At 34.2% G+C, this 17522-nt stretch overlaps 1 protein-coding gene across 1 annotated transcript in view; it reads right to left on the bottom strand.

Moving 5' to 3' along the window:
• The window catches only part of LOC148947403 (Y+L amino acid transporter 2-like), a 75530-nt gene that overhangs the window by 32351 nt on the left and 25657 nt on the right, over positions 1-17522 (bottom strand). Inside the window, 1 exon segment of the mRNA XM_089095833.1 lies at positions 17311-17452. Coding sequence (XP_088951959.1) covers positions 17311-17452 — 142 coding nt within the window.

The raw sequence follows: 17522 nt of genomic DNA on the forward strand, positions 1-17522 counted from the left end.
CTAAAACGAAACTGATCATCCTCGCTCCATAAATTCAAGGTGGAGGGAAATGGGGGAGAGGAGTAGCTCTGTCACGTTATCTCTTTCGCAGGAGGGGGGAGCCATCTACATTGAATCCATTGGCAATCTTTTCAAAAGTTTATCCACTATATGATTCTGCTTTGTTCCAATTAATATATCAATAAATTGACTATAAGCATTTGAATCACATTTTAAAAGTTTCATACAATAGTCCAACGGGAGGGAGTCACTCCTCATTATATTGTCAAGTGTTTCCTGACAAGAGAATATCCTGTGTTTAAGAGATAACTTGAGAAAATCATCATCCAAAATCAAATGTTTTTCTATAAACAATAGAGTTGATCTAATTCTCTCTTTCTCAAATTTATTAATTTTTCAATCCTTTCACTCCGTATGCTGACTCTAGACTGACCCTGATTCGTTAGCTCTAACCAGAAAAGAAAGAAAACGTTTTCGATTTCGAAGCAATTTTATTGAATAATTACAACAACATCAATAATACAGAGCATGTTCAATTAGGGATACTGTTTATTGTCTTCAATATGTTTCACTAATACATTTAAAGCACATTGAAGTCTATTCACATGTGCTATATCAACTTTTGCGGCGAAACATAATTGATCTTCCATTTTAAATTTGCTCAAGGATATCACATATCTTGCATATACTGCATCCCATTCCAGACAAAGCCGCGATCCTTTCGTGATTTCCACCGCAATGTTTTGTGCTATTGTACTATTATCATCAACTCCACTATTAACTTCTAATAGGGTAAACATTCCACTCATTATTACAAATATATATCCAAAAGAGTTAAGTCAAAACTGTCCTTCTCACTCCTTGAATTCTATTCACAGACTAATAAAAATATAACAAAAATCCTTTCTTTATATTCACTCCACCGCTACTATGTAAACAAAGCCCTCTGATTGGCTGAGAAGGAAACACGTGATCTAACTGTTTCCGGGAAACTCATAGCATTTGGCTCGAGCAACAACAACAAATACTATTTCTGGATCATTACATTCGCTGAGAGCATGTACATGTCCAAAACAACAACAAATAATATTTCTTGATCATAACAGTCGCTGAGAGCGTGCACTTACAACAACAACAACAACATTGACCTCGACAATTGCCTCGGAATCATCAACAACATCGACCTTTGGAAATTTAGGTCATTGACCCCATCAACAACGTGTTCTCCCCCGGGAGGCTATGCCCTTATTTGGGGTGCAAAAATGTTATTGGTGGCTGCTGGGGTGAGGGATCGGAGTTATCGGGTCATCTCTACTAAGGTATTGCCGTGGAAGCTTTTTTTTCTTTTGGCGGGGTGGGGGAGGGGGTGATTCATGCGATTGTAAATTGTAAAATTTAGCAATCTTTTTTTCCCTCTTCCGTATCCTTTCTTGTTATCGTCACCCTCCTTAGCCCCGAAAACCACTCAATTTTTTGGCGACCATTTTATTCAAAATAGTCGAAAGTTCCAAAAAATATGCCTCAGGGCATAATGTGACCCCCACAGCCACTGGGGTAAGGGCCAAGAGCAATGCATATTATCAATCGCTTAAACTTGAGTTTTACAATAAAAATGGAGAATGATTGACGTTGAGTGTGGACTGACCCAAAACCTTCAGACATCGTTCTCTGGATCAAAAAAGACGAATATTTTATAGTGAGGGAATAGAAGGGTAGGGCACCAGGAAATCAGGGTTTATGTCAAAAACCTTTTTGTTCCTGACCACTTTGAACTTACTACTCTAAGTCCTTGGGGCAAGAGGATCCCAATGCGTTCAAAAATATTTTCTCGGGTACGGCATCCCTACAAAGGGCCCAGAAATGGGTTCTTTTTTCTGTTTGGATTTAGATTTACATCCTTTATTGCTGGGCTCATCGAAGTGGGTTATACTAACTTGGGAAGAGCTCATTTGATTTGACATCGACGGTTTTAATACACTTCAGAAAAACTAAAAGTGAGGTGAGGGTGACTAGCATCCCTCCCGCCCTTTTCTGCTCCCCTTGTAAGTTCCAAAATTTGGGATCCCAATTTTAAAATTGTTTTTCTGTTCATAAAAGTTGAAAGGTTTAGTAAGTGTCTCTGGGGTCAGAATAACCCCAATAGCTTCGGGGTGTTAGCCCTGTATTATGTAAATTAGTCAATGTCCAGAGACATGTTTTAGTAGAGAACTTACTAGGGATTGTCCACTTGGTCGAGAATCCCAGTGTTTCGCAAGTGTGTAATCTGGAAAGGTCACAAACACAGTATGTTTGAAACTTCAGGATGAAGTTAAGACTTTCAGGTACTGTTTAGGAAGAAGAAAGAAAGAAGGAGGAGGGTGGAGGAAGGGGACTTCAAATTTTTGGGGAAGGGGAAAGGGTTAAATAGTTTTTCTTGTCCATTCAAACATTTTGGCATCATAAAAGCTTATGGAAGGTAAAATCAACACATCGGTAAGTAATGAGGCAAATCCAAAGACAACAAACTTTCGTTAAATCGATTCAAATAATCAGATTTCATTTTTGATTTTTCGGATCTCTTGAATTTTTCGAATCTCTTGACTTTTCGGATCTATTTTGAAACTCTTATTTTTGCCTGGCTCTCTTGTTTTCTATGAATCATTCTTTCTTCGGTAAATAGGTTTTTCTTTCATTGTCATTCAATTTCCTAGTTTTTCCAAGATCCATTTTCAGTCAAGGAAGCGAAGGAACGATTAGGCCTTCTCTTTGTTCCTCAAAACTTTAATATTTTCTAGAAAGCCCGTGTATATGCCTGTTGCATGCTTTTTCTCTGATTGGCTTTGTCTGGAATCATCATGGATAGCACATTTTCTCCAAAAAGTAATTCATTCTCCGTAAGAAAAGAGAATATTTTGTTGATTTATTTATAATACAGACTATGTATTGGAGAAAAAAGTGTAGCTGGGAAGAGTCGAACGTGTTAACATCAAGTTAACAAGAAAACTTGAACTAGATCACTATTTTGAAAAAAGGAAATTCAGAAGTGAAAAGTGAACTCCTTCAAAGGAAGAAAACAACGCGTCCTTTTTAAGAGAAGCCAACAAAACAAGCAAAGAAAAGCCAAGAAAGTCAATAAAAAGCCAAACGATTTAAAATCAATGTAAAAATGAATCATTTGAGCCCACTTCCTGAGCGTTTTTCTTGGCTCAGGAAGAGCCAAGAAAAGCCAATAAAAAGCCAAACGATTGAAAATCAATGTAAAAATGAAACACCAGATCACTATTTATCAAGCCAAATTTAGCCTTGAAAAGGAACCCCATCAAACGATGAAATATCGTCTATGTCAATTAAAAGCCAATAGACTGGAATCCAAATACTTTAAAATTAAATGAACAATCGAATATGGACCAGGTCCTTGCTTTTAAGAAGTTCTAGTGCCCTTTTGAAGAGTCAAAAGTGATCGAAGGGCAGCCAGCCCCCTCCCACATACCTTTTTTCACCAAAGAGTTTCAATCAAAATCTTTAGGTAACCTGATTATTCAGCATAGTTGAAAGATTTAATAGCTATGCCTCAGGGGATGACAGCCCCCCAAAGCCTCTGGGGCATGGGCTATAAATTATACAATTCTTTCATTGTTTACATATAGTATTTGTTATCAGGAAAGGGGGACAAGTTTGACCTTTTATGTCTAAAAAGGCCAATGAAAGTCATATGAAGCTTTCAGGGAATGTTGAGGGGAGTGTTCAACTATATCAAGACACACTAAGTGCATGCGGGTTGTCAAACGGGCGTATCTCAGGAATGGCTTGGAGTATTAAGTTAGAACTTCCAGGGAATGCTGAGGGGGATGATCAATTGACTAAAATATTACTGCTACTACTACCACTACTACTGGTACCCCTACTACTACTGCTACAGCGACTAATACTACTACAAATAATAATAATAACTCACCGCAGCACCAAGCCACCTGAGGCAAACACAGCTACGCACGCTCCTCCTCCATTCCAATCTATTTAAAGCCTCCCTTTTTAAACCCACCCACGAAGTTCCCATTTTCTTTAAATCTTTTTTTATGACGTCCTCCCACCCCAGACGAAGACGACCTAATTTCCGTTTAGCCCTAGACGGTTGGCTGAAAAGAACAATCTTCGGCAATCTGTCATCCTTCATCCGCACAACGTGCCCTAGCCACCTCAACCTTTCTTTCATTATTGCCCTAGAGAGCGGCATTGAACCATATTTTTCGTATAGCCTATTGTTTGAAATACGGTCAGTCAGCCGGATACCCTTAAGCAATTTCTCTGGAAAACATCTAGCAAAGCTTCATCCACTTTTCTGAGCACCCATGCTTCAGAGCCATATTTGACCACTAACATCACTGTAGCTTCTAATATTCTAATCTTGGTTTGCAGGCTTATCTTCCTATTCTTCCCAGCCTGTTTAACTGTGAAAAAACACCCTGAGGCTTGGCTATTCTACTTTTAACATCTTCACTGCTCCCACCATCTTTACTAATAATACTACTTTTAGTACCGTTGCTAATTCTTCCTCACAAAACACATCTTCTTTCACATCCAAGGTATCACAAACTTTTTCATTTTTCTCTATATTTTTTCCTGCAACTCTATCTCGGTTAAGCAAATTCTCAAAATATTCGGCCCATCTCTCTTTAGTATATATATATATATATATATATATATATATATATATATATATATATATATATATATATATATATATATATATATATATATATATATATATATATATATATATATATATATATATATATATATATATATATATATATATATATATATATATATATATATATATATATATATATATATATATATATATATATATATATATATATATATATATATATATATATATATATATATATATATATATATATATATATATATATATATATATATGTTAAAATTTCTTATAATTATATAAACATGGCTATACAATAGGCATAGATATATAATTATTTTTGTATTATGTCATTTTACTACGGCGACTAATAATACTATGATTACTTCTACTTCTATTCCTCCACCACCACTACTACTAATGCAAGTACAACTACTCTTTCTATTGCAACTACTACTATGGCTGAGGATATTAAGGTGAAATTTCAGGAAGTGTTGAGGAGAAAGTTGAACTAAATGAAAACCACTATGTTAGAACCGGTATTCAAAATGTCACTTCCTCAAAATCTTAGGTACGGCTTGGCGTATTCCGTCGAAACTTCCAGGGCGTTATGAGAAGGATGTTCAATTGACCAAAAGGCGCTATGTGCATGCTACTACAGCAAGTAGTAGTAGTACTACTGCTGCTATTGCTATTAATACTATTACTAAGGCTAATGAAATTAATTCGCAGCTCTCAGATGCTGTTGAGGGGGCATTTGGCCAAACCAAAACACAGTATGTGCAAACAGGTTATCAAAATGGCACATCAGCAATATCTCACTAGTATTGCTAATGTTAACAGCATTAGTAAAACTTTGAGGGAATGGCGAGGGTGATGTTGAACTGTAGCAAAATACACTATGTATATTTGGGTTATCAAAGGGGTAAAACTTCCAGGGCTTCCAATATCACTGCCTCTTCTGCTACTACTTCTACTACTACTGCTGCTACTATTTCTACTGCTGTTGAACTAAACAAAAACAGTTTAAGCGCATCTAGATTGTTAAAACAGACCAGGTTGTCAAGATATCCATGGGGAATACCTTAGGACTTTGAAAGGAAAAAAAATACAAACTTTCAGGGGAAGTTTGTGTTACCTTATAACTAAACCAAAAGGCACTATGTGCGTGTTCGTTGTCAATAAGACATCTCAGCTACATCTTGAGAACGGCTGAGGGTATTAAGTTGAAACCTTCTGAGCTACAACTATTACTACTTTTGCTCTTACTAATGACCTAAATTGAAAGGATATAAGTCCATCCAGGTTGCCAAAATAGAATAGATACAATATCTTAGCTACAGAAAAGGGTACTAAGTTTAATTTTTCAGGGAAAGCAGAAGCGTGAAACTAAATAAAAATATATTATGTATATCCAGATTTTCAAAAAGGCTTTTATTGTTAAAACTGCTGAAAATGTTGTCCAGCATACAAATAGTTTGCTAAAATCTGAATTCTTATATAGAAAACCCAATAAGATTTCGAGTATTCTTTTCTTAAGCAATGAAAAAGTCTATATCAATTAAAAATGAACGAAAATAAATTTCAAATTTGTTTTTCCACAAGATAAGTTTTTCAAAAAAAGTAAAGATCTACATTAGACCAAAGATAAGCAGAAATACATTAAAATAATTTTTCAAGCGTAAAACTACAATAAATCACCATTAATAAATAAATGAAACCCAAAGCCAAAAGAACTTACAATGAATAATCGAGTCAAACTCAAAAAGAGCAGAAACTAAGAGGAATAGGGCTAACGCTCCCACTATTGCCGTTCACTGGCATTATTAAAAAGAAGATTATGACCGGAGAAATCTGCTATATTCTGAATTTTAAAAAAGAAAAAGAACAAAATTTAAAAGAGAAATAAAGCTTAAAAATAACTTTTGGGATAGACTGTGAGTTAAATAATTATCAAAACCATAAATTAAGAGACCTGATCAGAAAAATTTGTCAAATTCTGACTTTAAAAGAAATAGAAGAACAAAATTTAAATAAATAAAAAGCTTAAAAATAACTTTTTGGAAGAAACAGTGAATGCAATAAGTATCTGACCATAAATTAAGATACTTAACCAGAGAAATATTATGAATTCTGACTTTAAAGGAAATGGATAAATAAAACCTAAAAGAAATGAAGACTAAAATACAAATTTTTGAACAGCAAGGTAGTTAAAGTAAGTAAACGGTAGGCCTAGTAGGCGTTTTCATCCCAGAAAATTCTCCCCGTGCAACATCCCCCCGCCTTTCTGGTAAGCATTCCTACCTCAGAAAATTCCACCGCGGGAAATTCTCCCTGGAAAATCACTCCCCCATGAAAAAATTTTCACCCAGATAATTTCCCCCGTCATATTCTCTCTGGATAATTTTGGATGTCCATTGAAAGAGAAATTTAAATTTCTTCTCACCTGATAAGTCAGAGACAATACAATAGCGTTGCCTATAGTAAACAGCCTTAAGACTTCAATGTATTATTATTTATTAATTTTTTCCCAGTGGCACTTCATAAGGAAGGGGTGGTCGCATAAACTTCAGAGGGGGTTCATTTAATTGTAAATTAAAAGTTATATTGTTGTTTTTAAGAGGCAAAGGTGATTGTAGGGCAACTGCACCCCTCCCCCCTTAAGCCATTTTTCCTCTAACTTATCAGATCAAAATTTTAGATAGCTATTTTGTTCAAAATAGTCCGAAAGTCAAAATACGGGGCCTCCAAGGTTGACAACCGCCTTCCAGTTTCAAGGGCAAGAGCTGTATACGCCCTTGCTGAAACCCTCCAAAAGTGGAGTGAGATTGGAACGAAAAGTAAGTAATTGGAATCACAATTGCTGAAAACTCCACACAACAATCTTGCAGCTCCCTATCTTCAACAGTAAGGAAAATCACTTTTTTGTATAAGTAGCACCCAAGTGTCTTTTTTTCTTTCTTTTTTTCACTTTTTCTCCTCTGGATCTTCAGACACAATATTTTTTTAAATACGTATCTTTTGATATTATTACAAATTGATCAAAATGTTCATTAGAATAAAATTCTATTTTTCAGTCACTTTAAACACCGGGTATGACTCATTTACACGTTCTAGGCATCTGTGAGCGGCATCTGAATTTCTATCATAAGCTAATGAATCAAACAGTTCGTGGTAACGAACTGTAAGTAAGGAGCGACCCGGCTCAATGGTAACCGAAACTCTAAAAAACGGAATTTTTGTACCAATAGATGCATCAAAAGAATCAGATTTTAATTCTGACTTCAACTATATAAGTTTTATCAAGTTTAATCTTACCCATCAAAAGGTACGCGCCTGAGAAAATTTGGCTGATTTTCGAAAAACGGGGGAAAGACCCCATAAAAATTATAGGAACTTAATTAAATTCACACCACTATATTCAGCGTATCAGAGAACCCTACTGTAGAGGTTTCACGCTCCTATCTGCAAAAATGTGGAATTTTGCATTTTTTTTTTGCCAGAAGAAAGATCACGGTTGCGTGTCTATTTGTTTTTTTTTCCATGGGTGATCGTATTGATCCAGTTGTCCTAGAATATCGTAGGAGAACTCATTGGAATAGAAATTACAAGTTCTAGTTCTCTTTTTACGTGACAAAAAAATCGAGGGCAACTAGGCCCCCTCCCACGCTCATTTTTTTTCAAAGTCACCCAATTAAAATTTTGAGATAGCCATTTTGTTCAGCATAGTCGAAAATATAATAAATATGTCTTTTACGATGACTTAATCCCTCACAGTTCCCAGGGGAAGGGCTGCAAGTTATGAACTTTGCCCATTGCTTACATATTGTATTGGTTATTGGGAGGTATACAGACATTTTCAGGAAGAATTTTTTTCTGGTGGAGGGGGGGGACTGGTAGAGGGGGTTACTCGGGAGAATCTTTCCGTGGAGGATGTTTCTTTTGGGTAGGGGACACTTCTATGAAGGGGGCGCCGGATTTCCAAGCATTATTTAAAAAACGATCAGAAATTAAATTAAAAAAAACAAGTTTTTTCAACTGAAAGTAAGAAGCAACATTAGAACTTCAAATGAACAGAAATTATTATGTATATGAGGAGGTTCTCCACCAAGTCAATACCTCACTCCTTATACTATAGTTTGTTTTTAGTGCTTTCAAAAGAGCTATCTATTCTAATTAAACGGCCTTTGTGATTCAGGGGCTTGTGAATTAAAATTTTTTTTAACTTTTAACGTAAAGAGCGTGGTAATGACTAAGGGGAGAACCCCATCATATACGTAATAACATATACGTAATAAAATAAAAAACAATAAAAAAAAACAAGCGATACGGCTCAATAGTAATCGAAACTTTTAAAAACGGAACTTTGATGTCAATAAATGTATCAAAGGAATGGGCTTATAATGCTGATTCTAAATATATGAATTTTATTAAGTTTAGTATTACTCATTAAAGGCTACGAGCCTGAGAAAATTTACCTGATTTTTTAAAGAGGTGGGAAACATCCCCTAAAAGTGAAAACAATTTAATGAAAATCACACCGTCAGATTCAGCGTATCAGAAAAACCTATAACATAGGTTTCAAGCTCATATCTGCAAAATCCGCCACTGTGTATTTTTTGCCAGAAGAAAAATATAAGAATATAGAAGTTCGTTACGTAAGTTAATTTGTAAATTACGTCAGAACCAAATTTAGAGACAGCCATTTAGCAAAAGAAAAGCAAAAATTTTATGCAAATTTTGTTTACTTATTCAATAACGGCGAGCCAAAATAAAAGCTGCATTAACTAAAAAACGATCAGAAATTAAATAAAAAAAAAAGTTTTTTAAACTGAAAGTAAGGAGCGACGTTAAAACTTAAAACAAACAGAAATTATTCCGTATATGAAAGGGGCTGTCCCCTCCTCAACGCCTCGCTCTTTACGCTAAAGTTTTACTCTTTCTCACAACTCTATTTTTTAAAACAATAAAAAGATTTAGCGCAAAGAACGAGGCGTTGAGGAGGGTAGAGCCCCTTTCATATACGGAATGATTTCTGTTTGTTTTAAGTTTTAATGTAGCTCCTTACTTTCAGTTTAGAAAACTTTTTTTTTTATTTAATTGCTTATAAAGATCCAGTCCCTTCAAGGACAAGGACACGTGTTATCTAATTACGGTTTTTGTGGTTGATTAAAAAAAAATTAGGATTTGCACGCTATGTTATTGGCTAGCTAGAATATTAGATCATACGATGCATGCAGCTTTCTTTAGAATCACTTTGTAAAATTTGGAGCTGAAAAGGGATATCTTCCCCAAGAATACCAGAAACACAAAAATATTTGCCTTAATTAATTACTAAATTTACAGAACAAATTAACGTAAAATCTTTAAAATTAACAATCTCATAAAAATATAAGGAAATGAGCACGGAAAATACAAAATTACCATAACAGAGATAACAAGAATTTTAGGTACTTGGGCACTATATGGGTCTTGCTAAAAAGTCAAGTTTGGTTAATGCTAATAAAAAAAAATGGGATGAATATATAATAGTTTAGAAACAAATTTCAGCTATATTTTCGCACATTAGGCGGGGGGAGGGGGGTAAAGCAAAGCATGTATTAAATACGTAACCAAACCTAACCTCGGTACCCTGCCCCCCCCCAACCCCCAAAAAACAACAGTTTAAATATCGTAAACGCATTGAAAACCATGCTTTGCATTGCATTACTCTATAGCGGTCTCTTGAATTAACCCGTCAAAAACGGGTTTTTCGTGACTGGTTTCCTTGTAAAGGCCCATATAGTGCCCAAGTACCGAATTTTATTATAAAGCTCGAGAAAGATGAATAATATTTAGAAAGCCATTTTATATTTCTAAATTTATGGTACCAAAAACAGGCATCGCAGGTACATCCTAAGACTGACAGTAGTGAATTGGCAACATTCCAAAAACTACTAGTAAACTCTCATTTGCTGTTTTTATCGTTGTAAGTATTTCAAGAAATTTTTACGTTTGCCAGCAGATATTTACAAAAAAAGTTGGCAATGGGTTGGTTGGTGCACCCATTGGTTTAATCTTTCGTTAAAAAAAGATAAAGAAAATGGCATTGGACTTTACAGAAAGTGCAAAAAGGGTTAGGGGGGCCTCTACTTTCGCACACCTTTCCTGTTCACCATCCCCAGATTTTGTCAGGTACCTATTAGAGCTAGGTTGAATTAGACTGAGCTTACAGGGTCACGCTACTGGTCCCCATTCCAAACCAAATAATCAGTGACATAAGGATTCTAACCCCGTCCTCACGGACAAAGGATTTTCAGTCTAGAGTGCCAACCGCTCGGCTAGGACGGCCCCTATCTTTTGGTATTTCCCCAAATTTCCCCTTAAGAAAACTGTGTGCTCCGTAATCTCCCCGAAAATAGCATGGGTAAATACACGAACGATAACACAAAACAAAAAGTGGTAATTTTGTTAACATTAAATTTCTGAAAAATTGGAAGAATGTTTTTATTTTTAATTCAGGACAATAATAAAAACATCGTTTAACCCGGGAACATTGGACAGTCCTAAGTGGATAGTGGATCATAACTTGATCTTTTCAACTCGTTTCCCTTAACTCACTGACTTTTTAAAACTTACAAAAAGACTGATTTAAGTTACCAAAAAAATTGCAGGGCATCTAGCCTCCCCTCCGCGTCCCTTTTTTCACCGAAGTCGTTCGATCAAATTTTGAGATAGCCTTATTGTTCAACATAGTTGAAAGGTCCATTATCTATGTCTTTGAAAGTAACTTGACCCCCCACAGCCCCTAAGAAAAGGTCTTTAGATTATGAAATTTACCCATTGTTGACGTAGGCTATAGTATTTGTTGTTGGGAAGTATGCACATTTTTCGGTTAGGGAGGGGGGTTCTCAGATTCTTAATTCTCAGATTTCTCCGATTAGGTCTATTTATTTATTATCAGATACTTATTCAATTCGGAGTTTCTTCCAACAAGTTATGTTTAACCTATCTATTTCTTTGAAATTTAGTTTTCCTATTTCTTCAAAGTCAGAATTTACCAGATTTCTTAGGTCAGTTCCATCTTCTTTCAAATAACCCAAGTAAGTAGTAACAGTGGCTTTTGCCTGTCACCATATCACAAAAATAATATTACTGATTTTGATTCATTTCCTTTTCAAAAATTAACTTTTTAGTCTTTTGTTCTTTTAGATTTTCTATTTCTTTTGAAGTCAGAATTTACCTTATTTCTCTGGTTAGGTACCTTAATTTACGGTCAGATACTTGTTTAATTCAGAGTGTCTTCCGCAAAGTTATTTTTAATCTTTTTATTTATTTTAAATTTTGTTCTTCTCTTTCTTTTCAAGTCAGAATTTGACAAAATTTCGCTCCAAAAGCTATTTCCCAAAAATTTGGTTTCCTCCAAAAGTTATTTCTAAGCTATTTATTTCTTTTAAATTTTGTTCTTCTATTTCTTCTTAAGCCAGAATATAACAGATTTATCCGATTACATCCCTCTTCTTTCTAATAACACCAATAGATGGTAATAATGACTACAGTTCGTCACCTTATTGAAAAATAAAACTCTTATTTATGTTCGATTAAAAATTGGTTTTGATAAGTGCGTTATTACTTTTTTTATATATATTTTTACTGCCATTTACTGCGTAATTTACGGTGATATCTTCATTATTATTAAACAGTTTGTGGTAACGAAATGTAAGTAAGGAGCGATGCAGCTGGATAGTAACCAAAACTCTAAGAAACAGTCTTGATAACAATAGATACATAAAAATAATAAATTTTTGAAACTTATTCAAACCAACTAAAATTCATCGAATTTAATGGTACCAATCAAAAGTCAAAAGCCTAAGAAAATGTGCCCAATTTTTGAAAAATGGGGGAGGGGGACCACAAAATATCAAGTGACCTTAATGAAAATCACACCATCAGATTCAGCATACCTGAGGACCTTACTGTAGAGGTTTCAAGCTCCTATGTACAAAAATGTGAGATTGTGCATTTTTTTTCATTTACGAGTTACGTGCATGGGGGGGGGGGGTTCGCCCCATCCTCAACACATCGCTCTTTACACTAAAGTTTTTTTTAGTAATTTTGAAAGATCTTTTAATTCTAATTAAACGGCCTTTGTGATTCAGGAGTCACTCTTTAAGAATTGCGATAAAATTCGAACTTTAGCGTAAAGAGCGATTTATTGAGGAGGGGCGATCCCCCTCATATAAAGGGGTTGCATCTATATAGGGGTACAGGGTTGCATCTATAGAAAAATCTTGGGGTAGGCCAAATGTGACAAGGACGCCAATGAGTAAAATCTTGGGGGGGGGACAAATGCGTCAATAATTGAACAAATTGACAAATTTATTCTAAAAAAAGTGAAAAAATAAAAAAGGAAATGGGCACCAAAAAAAATTCTTTAGGGGGGGGGGGTTCCCCGGCTCCGATGGACCTGCCAGTGTATACGTAATTATTTCTGTTCGTTTAAAGTTTTATTGTTGCTCCTTACATGCAGTTGAATCTAATTTATATATGAATTGAATTGTTATTGAATATTTTTATTCATTTGTTTACAGTCCATTTCCTTTTTGTTTTTGTGCGGTTTTACTCTTTTGAATCATTTTTATCGTCTATTTCTTACTCTATTGAAATTTCTTCTATTTGAAGGAACCAAAAACCGGCAAAAAATTTTTTTGTCCATTTTACCCATCTTAGGTTAGTCATTTCGTAAAACCAACATTATCTAATATTTCTTTTTGTGTCTCAAAATTATTAAGTTTTTAGGCAGTATCACAATTTTGTCAGTGTTGCCACGGTGAGCTGTGAAAATAAATATCCAAAACATATTTAAAGTTTAAATATGTTAAACTTTACAAAGAGTTTCAAACCCCAAAGACAATCATATCTTTAAAGAGAATCTACATCTTCTTAAGCCTTTTGGTGCCACATTTTTAGCTGATTTTCTGCCAATTTTTCACCGGCGTGTCTTTTTTTCTCATTGGCACTCACCGCTACCAAAAGCTGCACTACTGCATAAAGAAGTGTCTTTTATTGAAAATTTTACCCCTTATATTTTAATTTTTTCCAAGTATATGGGGTTGCACCTGCTTAGTCTTTTCAAATGATTAGATTTCATTTTTCTATTTGTTGGTAATTCAAGCTATTTTTAAACTCTTATTTTGCCCAGTTCTCCTGTGTCCTTATGATTTTTTTTCCTTCGTGATATGGGTTCTTCAGTTATTGTCATTTTAATTTCTAATTTCCTTGCTCCTTGTTTTCAAGTTTTGTTTTTCAGACAAGGGAACAAAAGAATAATAAGATTTTCTCTTTGTTCCTCACAGCTTCAGTATTTTCTAGAAAGCCCTTGTCCATGCCTGTTGCATGCTTTTGCTTTGATTGGCTTCGTCATGAATAAACACGAATAGTCTATTTACTCCAAGAAGGAGTAAATTCTTCTCCGCAAGTAAAGAGAAAATGTTGTCGATATATTTATAACAGAGATATTATAGCAGAGGCTTATGTGATAACACATAATCATAAGGAGGGGGGATGATATAGTATCAAGTTAATAAGGGAACCTGGGCCAGATCACTGTTCTGCAAAAGGAAATGTCAAATTGAAAAGTAAATTCTAAAGGGAAGAAAATAAAATGTGTGTCCAATAGAAGCTAACAAAGTGTGCCCTCGGAAGTCAAGAGAAGCCAATAAAAAAGAAAATGACATAACATCAATATAATAATGAAATACTAGATCTATATTTTTAAAGCCAAATTTAGCATTGAATCCATTTAATAATGAAAATACCATGCAGAGCTAACAGAACGTGTTTTTTTATAGATTCAAAACAAATACGTTTTAAAGTATTTAAAATTAGTTGATAATTATCAACTATTTATCAATTACTTGATAATTTCAACTAATTTTTCAATAGTTGAAATTATCAATCAACTCTTCATCATTCAAAAGCTTTTTGTCTCTAGTCTGGGATTTCAAAATATGGTTTTAGAAATTATTTTATGCAATAGAAATATTTTGTATTGGTTGAAAAATGAATTTATGTGTCAGCAAAAACCATGTGAAGTTTTTAATATTCTTAAGATCATGGTGCTTATACCAAATAAACAAAAATAAAGTTATGTACAAGTAAATGATGAAAATTAAGTGGTGACTCTTAACAAAAATATTATGGGTTTATATCAACTGCACTATTTATTTAAATTAGTTTCTATTTATTTAAATGGCACTATTTATTTAAATTAGTGTTTAATCACGTGAATTCTTGTTTTTATTGTATATGGCTATTATATACTACCGTATTGTAGCCCATTTAAGGTCGAAATAGCCAATAATTAAGGAAAATCAAGTTGGTTTATGCGGGGACGACTGGAGGATGGTTTGGGGCTAGTAAAAACTATTAACAGATCAAGTGTGCAGTTTTTACGTATTTTGGCTTAATCCCTTCTATTTTTTTCTGCTGAAAGAAAGAAGGGGTTGTAAATATATTTTAGTTTGAATTATCCTCCGGTTTCCTGCAAATGCAAGAATGAGCGTTTAGGCATACAGGTAGGCACTATCAAAATAGAGGGGAGGACTAGATCATCAAAGTATGTAGACTTTCTAAACAAAAACAGAAAAATTCTTTAGCACTGCTTGTGCAGAATATTGGCTAAGAAACATATTTTTTATTTAATTTTTCTGGGAAGCAATATTCAAAGACAGGTTATCAAAAGTTCATACAGACACGTTAAGTTGATATTCTCCAAAAAACAGGAAATAGAAAATGTATTAAGCATAAGGTTTGACTCAGAAAAACATGGGTGTAAATCTAGGAGCGTCTTTTAATATTTCAATGTTTTAGAAGTAATTCTTAGGCAATTTTTTTCTGCTGAAGAAAGGAACGGGTTGTAAATTTATTTTAGTTTGAACTATCCACCGGTTTCCTGCAAACGCAAGCATGAGCGTTTAGGTATACAGGTAGGCACTATCAAAATAGAGGGGAGGTAGTCACAAAACAGTTATTTGATCGGCGATGGGGTCATTTTCTGAAAATATATAGCCCGGTCATAAATCCAAACAAAACTTAGTTTTTGTCTTTATGTGTTAATTTCAAAGTTTTACTGGGGCATTCCATTCCTTAACGGACTTGTCAGCTTGTCACAGGCAAGTTCTTTAAATCAGAATTCTTTTAAAGATTCCAAACTGCTATAAACAATATATGCTTGATGTTTTGCAAAAAGTTATTTACCCTGATAGATAGAAAGAAGCCCCCGAATTAGAGCTTTACATGATTTTATAGCAACCTTCCATAGTCGTTGATCCTCCCCTCCACCTAGAAATGAAAACCTAAAGGTAGCTTGCATTTTCAAAATACTAATGAAGCAGTGATTGGAATGAATAGTCTTAGATATGATTAGAGATAATATAAAGAATCCGACACTCACTTCACAGCTATCAAACGGGAATGTCTTTCTGTAAAAGCTCGGAATAAACTGACTTGTCAACAAAATATTTACTTTTAAAACATCTCCTAATAATTTTCAAGGCTTTCAAACTTCATTTGTCTCTAATTTCAGTCAGCAGGCGATTTATAAATCGGGCTGGTAGGGAGTGCATAAAATTGAGTTGGATTTTGATGTTTTATTATTACATTTTCAATAGAATTTTCAATGGTATATATACTAATAAAGATAATTTGTTAAACCACATTGGCCTGACATAACATAAAGAAAGACAAACGAGCAAAAAGGGGGTTTTTAAAGGCCAAATAAAAATACTGACAAAACACAAAAATCGAATATTTCGAGGGGACTTTAATAAGCCCAAGGGGAAGTAATTCGCCTCTCTACTAGTTATTCACTAGTATCCGTCGATGGCGGTTCAAATTTTTGGATTTTTTGCAAATCCTGGATATTGATGAATGACTCACTTTTATGGTTGTTAGGTATTTGGTTTTAATTCTTATAATTTTGAACTTTTATTGAATTTTATTTATCTTTTAATTTTTCGGTTTTTCATTGATTTTTTGTTGTTTTGTTACTTTTTTTTCCCATTGCCTTTCCGCGTTTTTTGTTGTTGTTTTTTCGTCAGCACTCGCATTGAATATATTTTTTCGTTTCGCACTGAAGAAGAGAGGCGTTGGTCCCTGCGAAATATTTGCTTTGTTGTGTTTTGTGAGTATTTTCATTGGACTTTTAAAAACCCCGTTTTTGCTCGCTTTTCTTTCTTTACATTATACTAATAAAATCTGGAAGCTATTGAACAATGGGAAGAGGTCGAAAAACGGTTTACAATTTCCACAAATTTATGTGACAAAAATATAAAAAAATATTTATAAAAGGTGGTAAATTGAGGAAAACGAGTTAAAAACTAAAGAAAGCTATCATATTTAAATGTATAAAATATTGTGTTTAAAATTCTAAGAATTTTATAGCTCATCCATAGCAGAATTTAGGAAACTCTAGCCACCAAAAGCAAACAAGGAAATGCCAATTTAGCTGAAGCGCGAATTGAATCTTAGAAGAGAAACAAAATTCAACTTTAGGGATTTTTCCTACCATCTACGCGACAGTTTAAGCAATTCCAGCTATCAAAGGCAATTAAGCCAAAGCAAATTTACCCAAAGCAAATGGAGCTAAAACATAAAAGGTGACAAGTATAAGATAAACACTTCACCTGTAAGGATTTTGCAGTTCATCCACAACGAAATTTAAGTAATTCCAGCCACCAAATGCGAATAGGCCTGAGTAGAATGACAAAGCCAAGCCAGATACGGAAAATGTGCCATCAAAGGGTTTTTCTAGATACTGAGTATTTCCTAAAAAAAAAGGTTCATAGTAAAAAAAAACAGGACCTCTGATTTCAAAGGACATAAGTGGTATTTGACA

Source organism: Artemia sp. Qi Xiang Cuo, chromosome 10 (genome assembly GCF_049724085.1).
Source record: "Artemia sp. Qi Xiang Cuo chromosome 10, ASM4972408v1, whole genome shotgun sequence".
Lineage (NCBI taxonomy): Eukaryota > Metazoa > Arthropoda > Branchiopoda > Anostraca > Artemiidae > Artemia > Artemia sp. Qi Xiang Cuo.